An 18627-nucleotide genomic window follows, 5' to 3' on the forward strand; every position below is an offset into this window, starting at 1 on the left:
AACTATGCGATAGTATCTTAAGAAATTATAGTAGATCTCAAGTCAATCATTTAAAATATTTATTCTGAATTCACTTAATAGATAAATTTTGAACCAGAAATTATAGTAAAGTAATTATCTGTGGGATTTAAAACTTTAACAGAAAAGCAGGAATTCCCATTGTGGCTCAGCAGGTTAAGAAACCAACCTAGTGTTCATGAGGATGCAGGTTCAATCCCTGGCCTTGCTCAGAGGGCTAAGGATCTGTCATTGCCCCAAGCTCCAGTGTAGGTTGCACTTTTGGCTTGGATCCAGTGTTGCCATGACTGTGGCATAGGCTGACAGCTGCAGTTCCAGTTTGACCCCTGCAGTTCCAGTTTGGCCTGGGAACTTCCATATGCCACAAGTGCAGCTGTAAAAAGAGAAAATAAATAAATAAAAGCTTTAGCAGAAAAGGAAAAAAAGGATGTGCTACTGACAAATGTATTTTACATTTCACACATTTATTGTGTAATAAGCTGCATTACATTCTAACAACTGCAAACGTGACATTACAGTGATTTTAACGTTTGGATTAGTCATTACGATCCTACAAGTCTTAAAGTTCTTAATAGAAAAGAACCATTAGCAATTTATTCATCTAAGCTCAGTTTAATTCAGTTTAAATGAGATGTATTGACTTCTGTGCCCAGCACTGTTCCATTTGTGTGACAAACCCCAGTTATCTGTAGAGTGTGTCCTTGTGAGGATCCCAGGGAAAAAAGAAATAAGAGCAGATCTAGGTAGCCCATCTGCTTGGATTCCAGAAGCCATGGAGGAGAGGCAGTGGTACCCCTACTTTTGGCTGTACCTCTGGGAAAGTGCCAGTAATCTTTACCAGGGTGTAAATTCTGTCATTCAGAATTTTCTGTTCATTTTCTTAAGTACAGAGGTACTATATAGCATCCTAGAGCTGCTGTCACAAAGTATCACAAACTTGGTAGCTTAAAACAATAAAAATTTTTTGTCACAGTCTGGAAGCTACAAATTCAAAATCAAGGTGTCGAGAGGGTCACGCTCTTCTGTCTGAAGGTTCTAGAGAGGACGCTTCCTTGCCTCTTCCTAGCTTCTGGGGCTGCTGGCAATCCTTGGCACATAGATCCATTATTCCAACCTCTGTCTCTGTCTTCACACGGCCTTCTCAGCTGTGCGTCTGTGTCTTTCCTCTTCTTATACGGGCACCAGTTCTTGCCCCATCCAAACCCAGTATAACCTCATATTAATTACATCTACAAATTTGCCAGTTCCAGTTAAGGTACATTCATTGATACCTGGGGTTAAGACTTCAACATACCTTTTCTGAGGGACGCAATTCAACCCACAACACGTATCAACATTATTTCTTTCCAAGAGTAGAAAATATTACCACATTTTCAGTAAAGGCAAGGGGTACTGTTAATGTTGTTCATAATGCTTACTTCTAACTGAAATCCAGGGCTAAATTACATGTAGCAGATACATTTAAGACTTAAAAATAAATGGTCATTTTAGAAGTCAGAAGCAAGTAATGAATTAATGAATACCGGGGTGAAAAAGAAGGCTTAATCTCCTCCTTCTGGTGATGGATTCACTCACCTGAGATGGAGCATGTGAGAGCAAAATCAAACACTGCAAGCAGTGGAATATGCCAAATGTATTTTCACTGAGGGTAGGTCCAATAACACAGTGATAGCAAACAACATTACTTATTATTGAGAAAAGTATAAATAGGACACACTATAATAGATATGCAAATTAGACTTCCCTTCCATATTCAGAAAATCGATACAAACACATTTGATTTTGTTTTCACTTTATCTACAGTTAAGCCATCTATTGCTTCTATCAATTCTAGTAACTCTGCGAGCATTCAGATCAAATGCATAATATATTGGTCCACTGAAGAAAAGGAAGAAGTCTATAAAAAAAAAGATATAATATATTAAATTAGCTTTTTGAAGATCTTGGATGTTTTCAATTTAAATGACCCCACTCTGCCCCAGTATAACTTTCAAATGCAAATAAGCTATTTGAAACATTTAAACAAATTTACTAGTTGGTTTTTTCCTACTTACGATGTTGCTGGAAAACTGCATCTATTTTACTTTCTATTCCTTGAAAAGTACTTGCTGTGCTTTTGGGATAACCTGGGTCCATGGATTGTCTTTGGTCATCATATCTGATGAGAAAAAAATTATCCTTGGTTAAAGACCAATACAGTGTATAGTGGTTTTACTTAAATTGCATTCACCTTACAAAATGCATGTACATGTATTTTCTCATTTGTTTTCCACAGTGTCCTATTTACTGGGACTAAGAATGGCTAACTTCTCTACCTAAGTGTACATACCTATTTACAAAATATATGGGTATCCCTAACACTACAACAGACTTCTGATCGCTTGTGCAGTTATTTAAAAAAATAGCTTATATTTTTCTAAGGCTTTTACTTAATTGGTACATTGTCTCTCTCTGTGAATAAATGTAAATAATAAGTTGATCTTGGGCACTAAGTTCCAGAGGCTGTCTGGATAACATTTGCTGGAGTGTGGTATAACTTAACTCTTAAAATTTAACTCATTAGAATATATGAGAGTGAGCCTATCTTTCTTTACACCCCACTTTAGTGCTTTATTAAAGTTTTCTGTTTTATGATATAGAATCCTCAATACCATTGTGCAGGCATCTTTATAAAACCGAACTTTTCAAAAGCCAACATCAATCATCTTATAAAAAGAATGCCTGGAGTTCCCCTTGTGGCTTAGTGGGTTTGACCCCTGTGTCTGTGAGGATGCAGGTTTGACCCCTGGCCTTGCTCAGTGGGTTAAGTATCTGGTGTTGCCTCAAGTTGTGGTGTAGGTCACAGATGCAGCTAGAGTTCCGCCCCTAGCTAGGGAACTTCCATATGCCACAGGTGTGGCCCTAAAAAGAAAAAAAGAATGCCTTTCGAAGACCACTAGGTATTTGATTTTTATTTATTTTTAAGGCAGTTTTATTTTATTTTATTTTTTGAATTTTTTGGAGTTCCTGGGCCAGGGATCAGATCCAAGAACTTCCAGAACCTTAACTGGGTATCTAACCTGCCTCTCGGCACTTCCAATACACTGCTGATCCCATTGTGCCACAGAGGAAACTCCACCATCTAGGTATTTTAAAACTTCAGATGCCTGATCATTGATAGTTTGTAGACAGGAACATAGATTTTCATGTCTAATTGAAAAGACAATTTACCTTACCTCCAGAATTGGTTGTTTACAAAGAAATATGTTTTTCCCCTGTAGGAAACTGCTGCATCAATTGCTTGGACACTGCTCGGGAAGCCATAGTTTGATATACTCTTGGGATAACCTTGCTGAATGTCATAGCCGCTCAGAGCCCAGTACTTGTTGCCTGCCAGTGATTCAGGTTATATGTTAGATATGGTTTTTCCATTCCTACAAAATATACATGACTTCTTGGTCTGCATAAAATCATTGTAGACGTGAAGGGTGGAAAAATAATCTTTAAAAGATACAGGTAGTAAGGTTAAGTTCATTGGGCTGTAATAGCCCTAGTGGTTCCCCAGCACCTGTAAAATATCTCCCACTTCTTAGCCTGACACTCAGGGCCCCACAGTTGGATGTCATCTCTTAAATAACTTCTATACAAAAATTAAGTTACAGCTTTGGGAATCTTAGAAAATTTTATCTGGGATGAGGGTGGAAGAACATGAAAGATGGTCTAGTAACGTTTTCTCATTTTGTAGACGAGAAAACTGAGGCCTGAGGCGGGTACAACCTGCTCAAGTTCACACAGCAATTAGTGCCAGAGATGGGACCGAACCCAGGTCTCTTGCAAAGGTCCAGTCAGTGTAACTCTCTCATTGACTCACCTCCTTGAACCTGGAAGGAACCACAAAGAAGGCCTTCCCTTCCCATCAGGAGGAACTAAAATAAGACAAAAACCTTAGGCAGTAACCTTTGAATACGAAAACCAGGTCCTTGTCAGAATCCTCATAGGCAGCCTGTATGCCATTTCGCAGGGACGGCCAGAACAGAGAAATAAAATTGAGTTCGACTCTGCGTAGTTGAGGGTGCCTTCTCCAGAAGTACCTAATGGAACACAGGGAGAAAACCACACACCACAGTCTCAGTTGACAGCTTCTGTGAATATTGGGCAGATATTGGCCCTGTAAGATTGCTGGGAGGGGCGTTCCTGTTGTGGCTCAGCAGATTAGGAATCTGACTAGTATCCACGAGGATGCAAGGTCAATCCTTGGTGATGCTCAGTGGGTTAAGGATCTGGCATTGCCGTGAGCTATGGCATAGGTCGCAGATGTGACTTGGATTTGGCGTTGCTGTGGCTCTGGTGTAGGCCTGCAGCTGCAGCTCCAATTCGATCCAGAGCCTGGAAACTTCCCTATGTCATTGGTGCAGCCCCCCAAAAGAAAAACAAGCAACGATTGTAAGGAGGATATGACAATACAATGGACACAAGGCTTCCAGCGCAGTGACCAGCATATGACCAGCACTTTCTGGTGATGTTGTCCATCTGGTGAGCACTTTACAGTTTTCAGAGTTAGTGACTGGAGTGACCTTATTTGATTACATTTTATGCTGCCCGCCTATCGACAAGTGTTTTTTTGTTAGTCTCTTTCATTATTATTGTTAGAAATGTTACAATATAAGAATATTTAGACTATTCCTGCAAAAGCAAGATAAGTACACTCAGTCTGTGATGACGTACCCACGAAATAGCCAATGGAAAATTAAAAAATTCAATCATCGGGGTGATTTTCCTTGTAGCTTGTTAAAGGAATACTTTCCATTTACTTGACTGAATAGGTATGGAATTGAATAGCTATTTTGGTATTGGGTAAACCCATCTATAGAGTTCCCAACAGCTCACATCATCACAAACATCTGAATGTTTACAAATATTTAGTTTTGTTTCTTTTCTTTTCCTGGAGGTTTTGCATAACTCAGAAAGCACTATCAATATCAAAGAGATGCATAGACATAGAATTCAAATAATGTGTAATATGTGACTGAATTAGAATCCCATTTTAAGTTATGCCAGTAGAAGAAAAGAAGTCAAAAGAAGGAATAGTTCACTTTCTCTCTCTCTCCTTTTTTTTTTTTTTTTTTTGTTTGTTTGTTTCTTAGGGCTGCACCCGCGGCGTATGGAGGTACCCAGGGTTCTCAGGCTACGGGCTGAATTGGAGCTACAGCTGCAGGTCTACACCACCGCCACAGCAACACAGGATTTGAGCCGTGTCTGTGACCTGCACCACAGCTCACCGCAATGCCAGATCCTTAACCCACTGAGCGAGGCGAGGGATCGAACTGGCAACCTCATCTTTACTAGTCAGATTCGTTCCTGCTGTGCCACAATGGGGACTCCGGAATAGTTCATTCTTATACTTGTCTTTGAAGAAAATTATTTCTCCACGGAGTGTGGCAATGGCATCAAACGTCAGTCTGGGGTCACAGGCTCTGGGTGTGGTTGGTCCAGTAGGTTGGACAGGGTTGCTTGAAGGTCCTGAAAATAAAGTCGTTTTATAAGCATAAGTTCAGTGTGACTTTTAGTGTCCTTCAGTTACTTCTCAGGTTGATGAAGGGTCTTCACATGAAAAGAAATGCTACCAGACCATCCTACAGGGCATTAAAGTAATCACACATTAAGCCCTCTTAAAAGATTTTTTTTTTTAAATTAAAAATAAGTAATGGTGGCTTTAGCAACAGCTCCTGGTTAAGTTGTGAAGTAAAGAAATTTGAATTCTTCCTCCTTCCCTACCTCAGTTTAAAATCAGAATCCCATGCTGCTTCCTTTCTTAGTTCTTCTTTCTGCATTTTTAGTCACTTAGTATCTACTTCCTCCTTTCTCAGTAAAATTCACCTTCAGAAAAAGCTGTTATCAGTTTTTTTTGTCTCACAGTATAAATCTAAGTCAAATTTTAACAATATTTTTTATCTATACATATTTGACTTTTAGTGTGTTTTCCCTTTGTAGAATAAAGGGCTGCTAACAGTTAAAGCATGGGCGAGCCAGGAAAGGAGGTATTTTCAGGGGCAAAGGAATTGGAGAGTAAGGCAGTTAGACTGTGGCTCTGAAAATTCTGTTGTCTTGAAAAAATTTGTTGTTGTGGGACCCTGGCATGCTTGGTTTTGTACTGCCCTCCCCCAGAGAGGGAGAATGTTTTACTCAATTCTACTCCACTCTCTTTCATTGGACATTATTTTATTTTTTTAAGAGAGCTGCAAACTCTTCCCTGGTTTCTGGTTCCTACTCACAGCCACTAGGGAGCAGGAGGGCAAGAGGAAGGAGAGATGCAATGGTCTTATCCAGGCATCACTTAAACAGAGCCAAAGCCACTATATCCCCCCTGAAAAGTATCAGTCACTCCTTTAAAAAATATTTCTTCCTCTGCATGCTCCATTCCCACTCCCCTTTTTGCCCTGCAGACAACAATCTTGATATGTTCAGTATATACATATTTGTTTGCATGTTTCTTGAAAATGCCTTGCTTTGTCTCTATGCATTTTTAATTTGTGTAGATTCATGGATTGTGTAATTTATACACTGTGTAATATGTGTCATTCTACTTCTATTCCAGGAAAGATTCATCTATGTTATGCCATATGTACATCTGATTTGGCGCTTCCCAGTGGAGCACATTATGGTGTGTATCAACCACATTTGACCTGTAGATTCTCCTCCCAATAGATTCCTAGGTGCCCTCCAACTTCCATCACCAAAGACAAGACTGCAATGAACATCCTTGCCAAGTCCGGGTCTAACGGTGTGCTGCTGCTCTTCAGATGACCTTACCATAAATGGCCTGGATGCCATTGATGTCATCTTGTGGGAGCGAGTACGTGCTGGGTTCACTGAAAGCATAGTTGGGATACATCAAGGCACCAGGGTCAGTGGAGTGAGACAGCCCCAAGGAATGGCCAAATTCATGGGCAGCAACAAGAAACAAGTTGTAATCTGAAATGAAAGATGTGTGGTGAATAGCTCCAAGTGGGTTGAAGGGTGGTAGAAATAGGATCTCAAGGAATGCAGCTTCTGAGCCAAAACTACCTGGAGAAATAGCTCTTTCCATGCCTGCCCTTTTCTTTGTCTCCTTAGGTACTTAAGAACTGGAGATTGGAAGGAATAAGGTGGGAGTTACAGGTTGATATTAGGTGAGTATGAACTCATCAAATCTTAGAACCAAGAAAGGCCGCCTTTATTCTAATTCCTGTATTTCATGGGTATGGACCTGAAGCTTACAGAAATGATGGTAGAGCTATCACAGGCCTCAGGACTTTCAGAAGCCCTCTCCTCCTGTGTACCCACACCTGCCCCTCTCCAACCTCCCAGACCCACAACCCCATGAGTAGAGTCCCAGTGAAGAGGCCGTTAGAAAAGAAGCCTGCCAGGCAGCAAGAGTACCTTGGATGCAGAGCTGACTCACTGTGGCTCCCTGATCACCCAGAGCCTAGTACCAGCTCTCCCTTGATTCTGAGTTCTCCAAGCTTCAGGAATTCTCCACCAGAAGGAGACAGATGTAGCCTCTTATTGCTCCCTGCCCTTATCTTTTAACTTCCATGAGCATAGTGCCCTTCACAACTGGGAGTATAAAAACTTCCGAGGATTATGCTTCCTGTCAAATAAAGCCTGAGCTCCTTCGCCAAGTCCAAGACTGCTCTATTTGGCTCCTGCAGACATTTGAGGACTGGCTTTCTTATGTGACTCCCTCACTCCAGCTAGTCTGTGTGTTATCTCACAGACACTGTTTTCTTACATGCCCACTTAAAAAAATGTTTATAATTGCAGAGCACTTTCTTATATGCTAGGAATTGTGATAATATTTAATCAAAAACATTTTAATAAGGTATTGTTGGAAATATTTTTACAGTGAAGGAACTGAAGCCCACAGATTTGCAACAAAAAGCAGTAGAGCTGGCATTGAACCAGGTAGGATGGCAAGTCCTATGCTCTTATCAAATGTTTGACTCCTGACAGTAATTAGCTTAGTAATATTCTTTCCATGCTCCAAGATTTGCTTTCTCGATTCATGAATGCTTTAAGAAACGTCTTTGAGTGTCTGGAATTCTAGGCAAGGGGCTCTGGGGGATTTGTCATGATGCATAGACTAGAAGGGGAGATATGTGCAAACCTTGAATGCACAGAATAATGAGGACAGCAGTTAAAGAAGGAGAAACAAAGGCTGTTGGGATTCTGAGAGGATGGCCTTATTTCCAGCTGAACAACAAAATGGGAGTGGCATTTGTAGTCTGGATAGAGAGAGATTTTGAAAGGCGGGGCTTAGAATGTGGGGAAGGGCCTTTCAGGAATAGGAAACAATGTGAGCAAAACAATGTGTGGGGAAGTTGGAAAGCACGTGGTATGATATCTAGGAACAGTGAGTGTGCAATGCGGCACCGTCAGAAAGACACGGTTGGAAAATCCCCAAGAGCTTTCAATGTCAGGTGAAAGTATTTGGACATATTTGGCCTATAAAATGTAAACACTGGGCTCTCCAAAGACAAATCATGCTGCAGTGTTGTAGAAAATTAGAGGGAGCAGAGATCAAAGCTGAACAGGCCAGGTGGAGATCTGTGGCCTCTTATTACCCTGGGCCTTGTAAAGTACCATGTGTTCTGGATACGCCTCTCTATATAAGTATACCTCCTTATACTCAATTCTTCCTTTTGGGTGGTCCAACCCTTCTTACTCTGAGTCTTCTGAAAGGGGCAGTTTGCTGTGTGGGAGCATATCACTGAAAAAGAGCTCCATGAAGACGAAATAACTAGATGAACAAGAATAACTGGACGGTTGCTCTGTCATAAATAGGACAGTTTTCAAGATAAACCCAGTTATTTCTGAATTCTCCAAAATGGGACCTTTTTCAAACATCATTAAATTTCACAATATTAAGATAAAGATATGCCCTAAAGCAGTGGTAAACCAACTTTTTCTATAAAGGTCCTGATAGTAAATATTCTAGATTTTGTCAGGCATATGGTCTCTGTGGCAACTGCTCAGCTCTGCTATTGTGGTATGAAAGCAGCCATGAGGATGCGTAAGCAATAGAGTATGTGCCCCTGTACCAGTGAAACTTTATTTATACAAGTAGGGCCAGGAAGGACTTAGCCATGGTTTATTGTTTATTCTTGCCTTAGGGAATGAGGTTAGAGTTTAGGATTTTTTTTTTCTAAACCTAAATTGACCTCATATCTTGATATAGGAAGAATTTTAAATGGTCAGTTTGTGTGAGTTTGAAACGTTATAATAACGTGTGTGTGTGGGGGGGGAATTCTAATGTGGAAAAGTTCATTTAGAAGCTACATGTGGACATAACCTCAATTAACTTACTTTTGGAGGTTTTGGTCCATGTTTCTTCTGCATCAAAATGAACATCTCCTCCAATACCTGGGCCTGGCTGAAAGGCATGAGCAAGGATTCCATTGGGTCCATCAAATGGAGAATTGTCACCATGATCTGAAATAAAACAATTTGTATTAGATATTTGCCAAGTCTCGGTTTAGCCAGAGAAAACAAAATTGAGCAAGACTGCATTCAGCCTACCTCTTTGGACAAAAGCAATCTTGATATCTGCTTCTTCCTCTGAGGTGCTGATGAATTTCAGGGGTGATGCTTGACTCCAGAGTTGAAGGGCTTTTGCAATAATGCTTTCCACATCAGTCTTTGGCAATTGTTGGGTATATTTAATAATCCTTCAAAATGACAAGTTCATTATTGTTCAGAACAGCAGCCCATCGGTAGGTTGAATTGCTCTAGTGCTCCAGTTTGGGGTTTGTTGTGTATGTGATGTGATGCCATGGAAGAGGGAGGGAGGAAGGCCTGCAGGACTCAAGCTTGGGGATGGATATGGGTTCTGGCAGTTATGACACGTCTTTAAATGCAGTTTCTTTATTCATAAAATGATGATAATAAAATAGTACCCTTCTCATAGGATTGTTAAAATTAAATATATGTCAAGCATTTAGTTCACTACTTGGTAAACAGTAATATTTAACAAGTAATGAGTACCGTTATTATCATGATCATCATCAAGAAGCATGGATGGTGGGGCTAAATTCTCTCCAGCAATGATTAAACCTTTTTTGGGTCCTTAAGTGAGTTCTTAAAGAGCCAGCCTGACTTTGCCATAGTCCTCTTTAGATTGTTAGAGAAGAAGACAAAAATGGCAGGCTTTGGACTGAAAAGAACCCAACCCACAGATCTTTACCCTTTCATTCTCATTCACTAGAATCTAAACTTCCTGAGAGCAAGGATATTTATTTATTTGTATGTCACTAGTTGTCCAAACCCTAGAACAGTGCCTGGCAAATCACAAGAGCTCAGTGAACACTGGCCGAATGAATGAATTCTGAAACTCTAGAAATATCACCTGTAGGTGAGGGTGGTTTGTTTCCACTTGGGGTTTCCTGGGGTTAACATAAAATCGCCGCTATCGGGCACTCCACAGCGAGGCTTTCTCATCATCTCCAGGGTTTCATTATTTAGCTTCCCTGTCTCGTTCAGTCCAAAGAATCGTTGCATTTCTTTAAGCGTCTCAACAATCTCACTAGCGCTTTTCCTCCTTTCATACTTAGATCTGTACGTTGGTAATTGGTAGAACTTTTCCAGGTAATCCTGGAAAAAGACAGACACATGAGGAAATTTGCTGTGAATTTTACCTTTAGTTCTGGGCATTTTGCATTCCTAAGTCACTGCAGAAGTCAAACCAGGACTAATAACCCCATAGCTACAGACACAAAAACACGCATTTGTTGGTTGATTTTGAGAGAACAGTGCCTACTGGAGAAAAAAAAAAAAAAAAAAAAAACAACCAATCTCCCTGTTCAGTGCTACAATTAATGTTTATGAATAAAAAATGGTACATCAAAAGGATAAGGTCCAAGACCTCAAGCAAAATGGTAATATACACTCCTGATACTGCATTCTTATTTTTATTAAAAACAAAAAACAAAACAGCACCACCATTTATTGACTTCTTGAGGTGTTAGTTACCTAAATGTAGACTCTCTTTTTCAATCCTCTTTTCACTATGGTACAGGAGGTTTAATCATCCATATTAAGAAGTGGGGATACAGAGAAATAAGGAACCTAACCAAGATGATAATTAGGTCCCAATTCACCATGTTGCTTCCCAAATGAAATTGTCGAATTGGCAATTTCAAAAGAAGAACTCCAAACACATTTTTGGGCAAGAGCAGCATCACTGTCATTAGAATTTATCCACCACAGTAACTCTTTGCGTGGAACTAGCACTCATTAAGAAGTAAAGGTACTGAGGGGTGTTCACAGGTTAATCACGAGACTTCTTTCTTGCACCTGAAGCACCTTAAGTGGCACTTTGCAGGTGACAGGACAAAGTGCTTTTGTGCTCACATAGGCTTTGCAGTCTGGGTTCAAATCTTAGCTCTGCTACAGATTGTGTGTTATTGGGCACATCACTTAGATGATTTAAGATTCATTTAAATTTTTTTAAAATTTGGAATGGATGGGCAATGGGGTCCTACTATGCAGCAGGATGGACTGTGTGTGATTGGGTCACTTTGCTGTACAAGAGAAACTGGAGAAACATTGTAAATCAACTATACTGTAATAAAATTAAAAAATTTAAATTGATGTACAGTTGATTTACAATGTGTTTATTTCTTCTTTCCTTTTCTTTTTTTTTTTTTTTCTTTTGTCTTTTTAGGGCAGCACCCGTGCCATATGGAGGTTCCTAGGCTAGGGGTCAAATTGGAGCTGTAGCTGATGGCCTACACTACAGCCACAGCCACGCAGGATCTGAGCCACGTCTGCGACCTACGCCACAGCCCATGGCAGCACCAGATCCTTAACACAAGAGCAAGGCCAGGGATCAAACCTGCATCCTCATGGATACTAGTCAGGTTCACTAACCACTGAGTCCGATGGTAATTCCCAATGTTGTGTTTATTTCTGCTGTACAGCAAAGTGATTCAGGTATACATATATCTATATATAGATAGATATGTAGGTATATACATATGTGTTCTTTTTCATATTCTTTTCCATTATTGTTTATCACAAGGTATTGAATATAGTTCCCTGTGCTATAAAGTACAACCTTCTTGTTTATACATTCTATGTCTAATAGACTGCACCTGCTAATAAAATTCACTTTTGTTTCTAAACTGGAAATAATAATCCACCCTTACAGGGTCATCATAGTATAAAATGAGACAATGTTTGTGAAATGCTGAGCAGGGCACATTGCAGAGTAAACAATCATTTCTAGGTATTAGCCAATGAGTTACTATTACCATTGTAAGAAACATTGTTTTTAAAAGAAAGTAAAAGCAAAGAATACTCAACAAGAAAAAATGCTTTTCTAAAACTGTAATGTTAGGAAAATTCTGCATGGCAAATTTCTGATAGTATTCCCTTGTGTTTCTTAAAAATTTGGCCTTTCATACTGTGAAATAATGGAAAAAAAGCCCTTCCTTTTGCTTTTCTAGTGCTTGTAAAAGTTTATAAACAGCCCTATAGTCTGGTATTATGATTACACTATGAGCTGATTTCTAGTTCCTTATAGTTTCCCATCCTCATGCTCTCCTGGATACCTGAGATTTTTGGCTGCAAAAACAAGTCCGTATAAAAAGCACTAGTCATGCAGTAATTGGGTTACAGATATACTGGAAGGGAAAATCTTAGGTAAGTGAGAAAGCAAACCATTTTGTTTTATAATTAAAACCATTCCTTCTAAAAGATTTCCCTGGCTGGAGAAGCTTGGCAGCAGTATTTTCCGAGGGTTCAACCTCAAACCAATCATTCACAGCATTCTTTCAGGCTGTTTTAACTAAAAAGAGAAAACAACCCAAACAATTTTCCATCGCCAGCAAGCAAATCAACCACCCACCTAACTGATAGTTAATTTACCTGAGCAATTTTTGCATTTTTCTCTTCTGGAGATTCTGAAGGTACTGGAAAGCCTTTGGATAGCTGCTCATGGAGTAAGAGCAGAAGTAGGAGAATCTTCAGACTGAACATGGCCTTGTCTCCAAAACTACCTCTCCCGGCCTTCCTTCTGCCCTTCCCCTGGTGGGTACCCTGAAATTCACAGCATCATGTGTCACTCACTGCTTTCATTTGGTCCCTTATAAAGCCATGTCTTAAACAATTGCCACATCAGGAATGTGAAGCAACACAGGTTAATTACACTCTGACTGTTTTGCAATGTTATAATGCGATCAAGTACCCCCCCCCCCCCAATAGGGCAGCCTTTCAGCAGGAAAAAAGTACAATCTGCTACTCTGCTTTTGGGGGTTTTAGATATTTACTTTTGCAAAATTGTCTGGTCAAAGAAAAGGAAAAGGGAACTAATCCTGAAGTTAATGAAGAGCAGTTATCTATGGGTTTACATTTTCTGGATATGTCAGATGCTGAGGCTGTATTAATTTATGCTGTAGAATGATGTTTGATCAGTGGTAGGTATCTTGGGAGGAAGGAGCCCAATTGGAGAATCCCTCCACTTGCCCCCACCTTGTGGGTGAGGAGAGTATGAGCTTGTGTACCTTGTGATGGAGCCAGGTTTAGTCATGGATGCCCTGGAACAGCTTCTGGACAAAGTGGTTTTGGCATCAATGTATTAGAAAATCCCCAATCCGCAACCTGGATTTTCCATGGGAAAGACGAAGAGAGCAGTACTGAGGATGACGACGATCATCATCATTGGCTGGATATTTATTATGTCCCAGGTGTACATGTTGTATGTATAGTACCGCAGGCCCTCTTCACAGGGCCTTGGGAGATAGATGCTGTGCTTTCATTTTGCAGATGAAATAAAATCTGGAGAAGTGAGACAGCTTGGACAAGTCCCAGGCTCACCTTGTCGAGGAGCCAGAACCCAATACCAAGGGGTATGTTTAGAGGCTGAGCTTGCAGCTAGGCCATCAGACCCTGTTCTCTAGTTTCCCATTCTAGTGTCCAGCTGGCCCAGCAGTAGCTACCTAGCAGTAGCTCCAGACTGGGAACAACTGGGAGACCATGGCTTGCATGCATGGTGAAGATGACAAGAGAGAGGGAGCCTGGAGTGTCTTATATACTCCAGGGGAAAAGACCCAGAGAGGATTTTTAGAAAATGTGGCTGCATAGTGGCTGTATTGGTCACAGGCTCTTGGGCCAGCTTTCCAAATCATGTCATCTGGTCCTATTTATTCTGACTCTACGTGCATATAGCTTGTTACCATACACAGTCTTTGTATATATTCATTATATGTACAAGTGACCCTTAACAAAGGGGAGGGTTAGAGACACCAACCCTCTGTGCAACTGAAAATTTGCCTGCAATTTTTGGTCAGCCCTCTGTATACTAAAATTCTCTGTATATGCGATTCCACATTGGCAGATTCAAGTAATGCAGATCATGCAGTACTGTAGTATTTACTACTGAAAAAAATCCGGGTGTAAGTGGACCTGCACAGTTCAGACCTCAGTTGTTCAGGGTCAACTGTATTCTTCGAGGGCAGATATTCTTGTGCATAAATGTATGGATCAACATGTATGATGTATAGCATGTGTTAATGTGTTGGTAATGTCTTTATTTGAGATGGTAGGTGGTTCAATTCCTTCCTAAAGTCTCTTAGGAACTTTGTGAACAATCTGAAGAAATAGGTCTTGAGTTAGAACATATCTGGATAGCAGATGGATGTTTATGATGTAGATTATTATGTTCACTCAATAAACATTTCCTGATGCTTACTGTAGGCAAGGTGCTGCGCTGGCTACTAGATTATTGGAGATATGTTAACAGTGGCTCAGATGAAATATTGTGGGAGTCAGGGTAGGTAGTATCAAGGGAGGCTTCATGAGGGAGGTAGAATTTGAACTTGTCCTCAAAGGAAGAGTGGAATGTGGACATGCAGAGATGTAGGGATCCATTTCTTGTCCTCAGGTGCTAGCTGAAATTCCAGCTGTTCCAATGTCATGATCATGTTAACCCTCCCTGGGTGCACAACTTAGTCAAGAGGTGGCTTCCTCTGCATTAGATCTTTTTTTTTGGTCTTTTTTTTGGCTGCACCCTTGCCACATAGAGGTTCCCAGGCTAGGGGTCGAATCGGAGCTATAGCTGCTGGCCTGTGCCACAGCCACAGCAACGGGGGATCCAAGCCTCATGTGTAACCTACATCACAGCTCACTGCAATGCCGGATCCTTAATCCACTGAGCGAGGCCAGGGATTGAACTTGTGTCCTCATGGATGCTAGTCAGACTCATTTCTGCTGAGCCAAGGCAGGAACTCCAGATCTTTTTATTTTTTAAGTTTTATTGAAGTATCAATGTTGTGATAATTTCTGCTCTACAATGAAGTGATTCAGTTATACATATACATACATCCATTCTTAGATCTTTAGTGAAAAAAACTTTTCTTCCTAAATGAGTATGCTTTAATGTTGGTCTACTTATGTTGAGTTATTCTGATGTATTGGCTTGTTTATAAGGTTTATAAAGGTACTTTCTTCTGAAAATAATGGGAAGGGATTTAGACAACAATCCCAAACTTTGTTGAACTCAGTTCAATTGTGTTTGTGCAAGTGTTGTATTCAAAACCAGAATTGCTGGGTTTGGGTCCCTGATGGTAGGTCCAGTCCCAGTGCAGTGGTGGAGAAGGCCACGTTTGTTTTCAGGGACCCCAGCTTCTGCTTTCCGATCTAAATGCCTTCTCTTCCCCTGACCACCCCTTACCTTCCTGGTGTCTACGCCTCCCTTTTCCCAGTGCCTGGAACTCAGAGTTCTCTCAGACCCTCTCCTTGGAAAATCTCCTTCTGGGAAAAGACCAGCTATCCGTCATTTTCACCTTTGTGTGAACGTAGGGGCCATTTGTCTTTTAAGCCAATTTCTGAATAGAAAAAAAGGGAGTTCCCTTTGTGGCTCAGTGGTTAACAAATCTAACTAGAATCCATGAGCTTTCGGGGTCGATCCCTGGCCTCCCTCAGTGGGTCAGTGATCTAGAGTTGCCATGAGCTGTGGTGTAGGTTGCAGCTGCAGCTCCGATTTGACCCCTAGCGTGGAAACTTCCATATGCAGCGAGTGGGGCCCTAAAAAGAAAAATTGATAAATAGAAAAAAAAATTGCATTTTTTTTTAAATGAAGGCTTTGATCCCTAGGAGTTTCAGGGCATGTAAAGAAGATGGTGGAAATTTAGTTTTGGATGGAGACAATGAAAGGCAATGGAGGATCCTTCTGTCTTCCTAATGCCGTCCTCTGAAGACACCAACCTAGTTTGATCAACTGAAATGCTGTTTCACAGCAGAGGTAGCAAGTTGTAATTTTACGGCTTAATTTTGCTTTCTTGGCGCAAAGAGATGAAAGTGGTTTCATGGATATAGTTTTCTCTTTAGTTTAAAACAAAAAGAAAGAAAAGAGAAGAATGTGTCCAGCCAGCCAGATTGAGCAGAGGTAGCAGCAGAGCTACCCAGAGGTGTTCAGATGTGCCTGAATCTTGAAAGGTGAGTAGGAGTTTGCCAATGGGTGATGCCAACGAGTGGAGGAAATAGCACATGCTCAGTATAGCAGTTTACGCAGTGAAGCAGATGCTTTTTTTTTTTTTTTTAAATAGACTGCACCAGTGGCATATGGAAATTCCCAGGCTAGGGGTCAAATTGGAGCTGCAGCTGCTGGCCTATGGCCACAGCCACTGCAACTTGGGATCTGAGCTGCATCCGTGATCTATACCACAACTTGTTGCAACTGTGGATCCTTAATCCACTGAGCAAGGCCTGGGATCATACCTGCACCCTCATGGAAACTATGTCAGGTTCTTAAGCCTCTGAGCCACACAGGAACTCTCAGATCTGTGATTCAATATGCAAAGGCAAAATGTTCTCTGCATCATGCGTTTTTGAACTGTGATGCTCAGGGTTGCCTGTCCATACGCCCTTATCAAGTTAACTGGTAATTGCTGGGTTCAGCTGTGATGAAGAGTAAAGAGGACTGGACTTGAGATTATACTAACTGGGTTTGAATTGTAGTTCTGCAACTTTCTACTTATGTAACTTTGAGCAAACCATCCAAATTCTTCTGAGACTCATCTTCCACTTCTATAAAACTGGTACATTAATGCCTTCTTTGTATGGCGTCAGGAGGGTGAGATGAAATGGTGTAGGTGATAGCTCTGTGTAAACTCTCCTGTGTGCTTTTCTCTTTGTATTGAGAATGTGGTGAATTTATGGCCGTGACAGTTCTTGTGTGCATTGTGTGAGTTAGCAAAGGTCCTCTTTTCCAGAAAGAGAAGTGCTTCAGAGTTAAGCCACTGAGTGATGAAGTAACTTGCACGCAGTTTCCTTCAGTATCCAGAGCTCACGGCAGCCAGGGAACATATGCGTGTAACTTATATGCTCTTTGCACAGAGAATAAATGGTTAAGCTACAATCACATAAACCATCATGCATTAAACACTTTGCTAAGCTGGCAGTCTTTACTGTCAAGTGAGGGAAACGTGTATTGTCTTCACTCTGCAGGACTCAGTCTTAGATGTTTACTACATGTTATCTTCCTTAAGGTTCATAATAACCCAAGGAAGAAGGGGTTATTATGCCCACTTTAAAGATAAAGACACCGAAGCTCAGAGATCTGATTCAAATTTATCTTTCCATTTACCCTTTCTGGTAATCTCTCCTTTTATTCTTTCAGTGAGAGAAAATTCAAAATAAGGCAATGGTTCTCAGTCTCAGCTCAACATCAGAATCTGCATTAAAAATACAGATAAGTGGGCTCCACTCCAGCCCCTGGGTCAGAATCTCTGGGGTCGGGGGAGCAAATACAATTTTAAGGAACATCACAGGTAACTCTGAGAATGAGTCAAGAACCCCTTTATAGGAGTTCCTGTCATGGCGCCACAGAAACAAATCTGACTAGGAAATGTGAGGTTGGGGGTTCAACCCCTGGCCTTGCTCAGTGGGTTAAGGATCTGGCATTGCCGTGAGCTGTAGTGTAGGTCCCAGATGCAGCTCAGATCTGATGTTGCTGTGGCTGTGGCATAGGCTGGAGCTGTAGCTCTGATTGGACTTCTAGCCTGGGAACCTCCATATACCGTGGGTGCAGCCTTAAAAAGCCAAAAATAAATAAATAAAAAAGAGTCCCTTTGCAAGAGAGGATAGAGAATATACAACAACAAGAATGGTGAACACCCACACCTTGAGGGTTTAAGAGAAGGGACAATCACACCCGTTGAAGAGATCTGCAAAGGCTTCATGGAGAGAGTGGCCTCTAGATGAATTTTGAACAACGGACTGAATGTTGGCATTGATATTGAGGTGAATGAGGGTGGGATTAGAAGAAACAAAGAGCAAAGGCAGAGACAGGAGAAACTCTTCATGTTCTGAGACGGAATTTCAGTGTGTATGTATGTGTAGGGCTGGGGTCCCCACAAATGTAATAAACAATGCTTGGACACTAGCAGGATGTCTGAGAATTCACTTCAGTTCTGACACTACCCAGAGAGAACATCTGATTCCATAGGTTAAGGGTTCAGCTCTACAAGACAGCTCCCTGCCCTCCTCACACACACTTCAGACACCAATCACAAGGTCAGGTTGTTACCTGTGCTTCTAGCCAACTGGCTATAAATCAGGGGTCCCTACGACCTTCTCCTTGGGTTCATTTAA

General features: G+C 41.0%; 2 protein-coding genes across 2 annotated transcripts in view; one reads left to right on the forward strand and one right to left on the reverse strand.

The window, feature by feature from the left end:
• LOC146399831 (uncharacterized) overlaps positions 1 to 18627 on the forward strand; it is a 250265-nt gene that overhangs the window by 222555 nt on the left and 9083 nt on the right. Inside the window, exons 7-9 of the mRNA XM_084975876.1 lie at positions 6593 to 6658; positions 7111 to 7166; positions 7883 to 7941. Of these exons, the coding sequence (XP_084832002.1) occupies positions 6593 to 6658; positions 7111 to 7166; positions 7883 to 7941 (181 nt within the window). The remainder of the gene's footprint in view (positions 1 to 6592; positions 6659 to 7110; positions 7167 to 7882; positions 7942 to 18627) is intronic.
• MMP8 (matrix metallopeptidase 8) lies at positions 466 to 13098 on the reverse strand. The gene is made up of 10 exons (XM_003129816.7): positions 12904 to 13098; positions 10382 to 10626; positions 9556 to 9704; positions 9343 to 9468; positions 6808 to 6969; positions 5400 to 5517; positions 3955 to 4088; positions 3234 to 3387; positions 2073 to 2176; positions 466 to 1915 (listed from the first exon to the last, which is right to left on the reverse strand). Exons 1-10 carry the CDS (start codon positions 13012 to 13014, stop codon positions 1812 to 1814), a joined length of 1407 nt encoding a protein of 468 aa, XP_003129864.2. The 5' UTR covers positions 13015 to 13098; the 3' UTR covers positions 466 to 1811.

This window comes from Sus scrofa, chromosome 9, assembly GCF_054392235.1.
Source record: "Sus scrofa isolate SSC_HxYL_T2T_F1_AM1 chromosome 9, Sscrofa_HxYL_maternal_Yorkshire_Landrace_v2.0, whole genome shotgun sequence".
NCBI lineage: Eukaryota > Metazoa > Chordata > Mammalia > Artiodactyla > Suidae > Sus > Sus scrofa.

Excerpts from the sequence above, each read along its gene's own strand:
- MMP8 (XM_003129816.7), bottom strand. The coding sequence starts at position 13,014 with ATGTTCAGTCTGAAGATTCTCCTACTTCTGCTCTTACTCCATGAGCAG. Across the intron at positions 9,705-10,381 it reads CAAACCACCCTCACCTACAG|GATTATTAAATATACCCAAC; the intron begins GTGATATTTCTA and ends GTCATTTTGAAG. Across the intron at positions 9,469-9,555 it reads GATTGCTTTTGTCCAAAGAG|ATCATGGTGACAATTCTCCA; the intron begins GTAGGCTGAATG and ends GTTTTATTTCAG.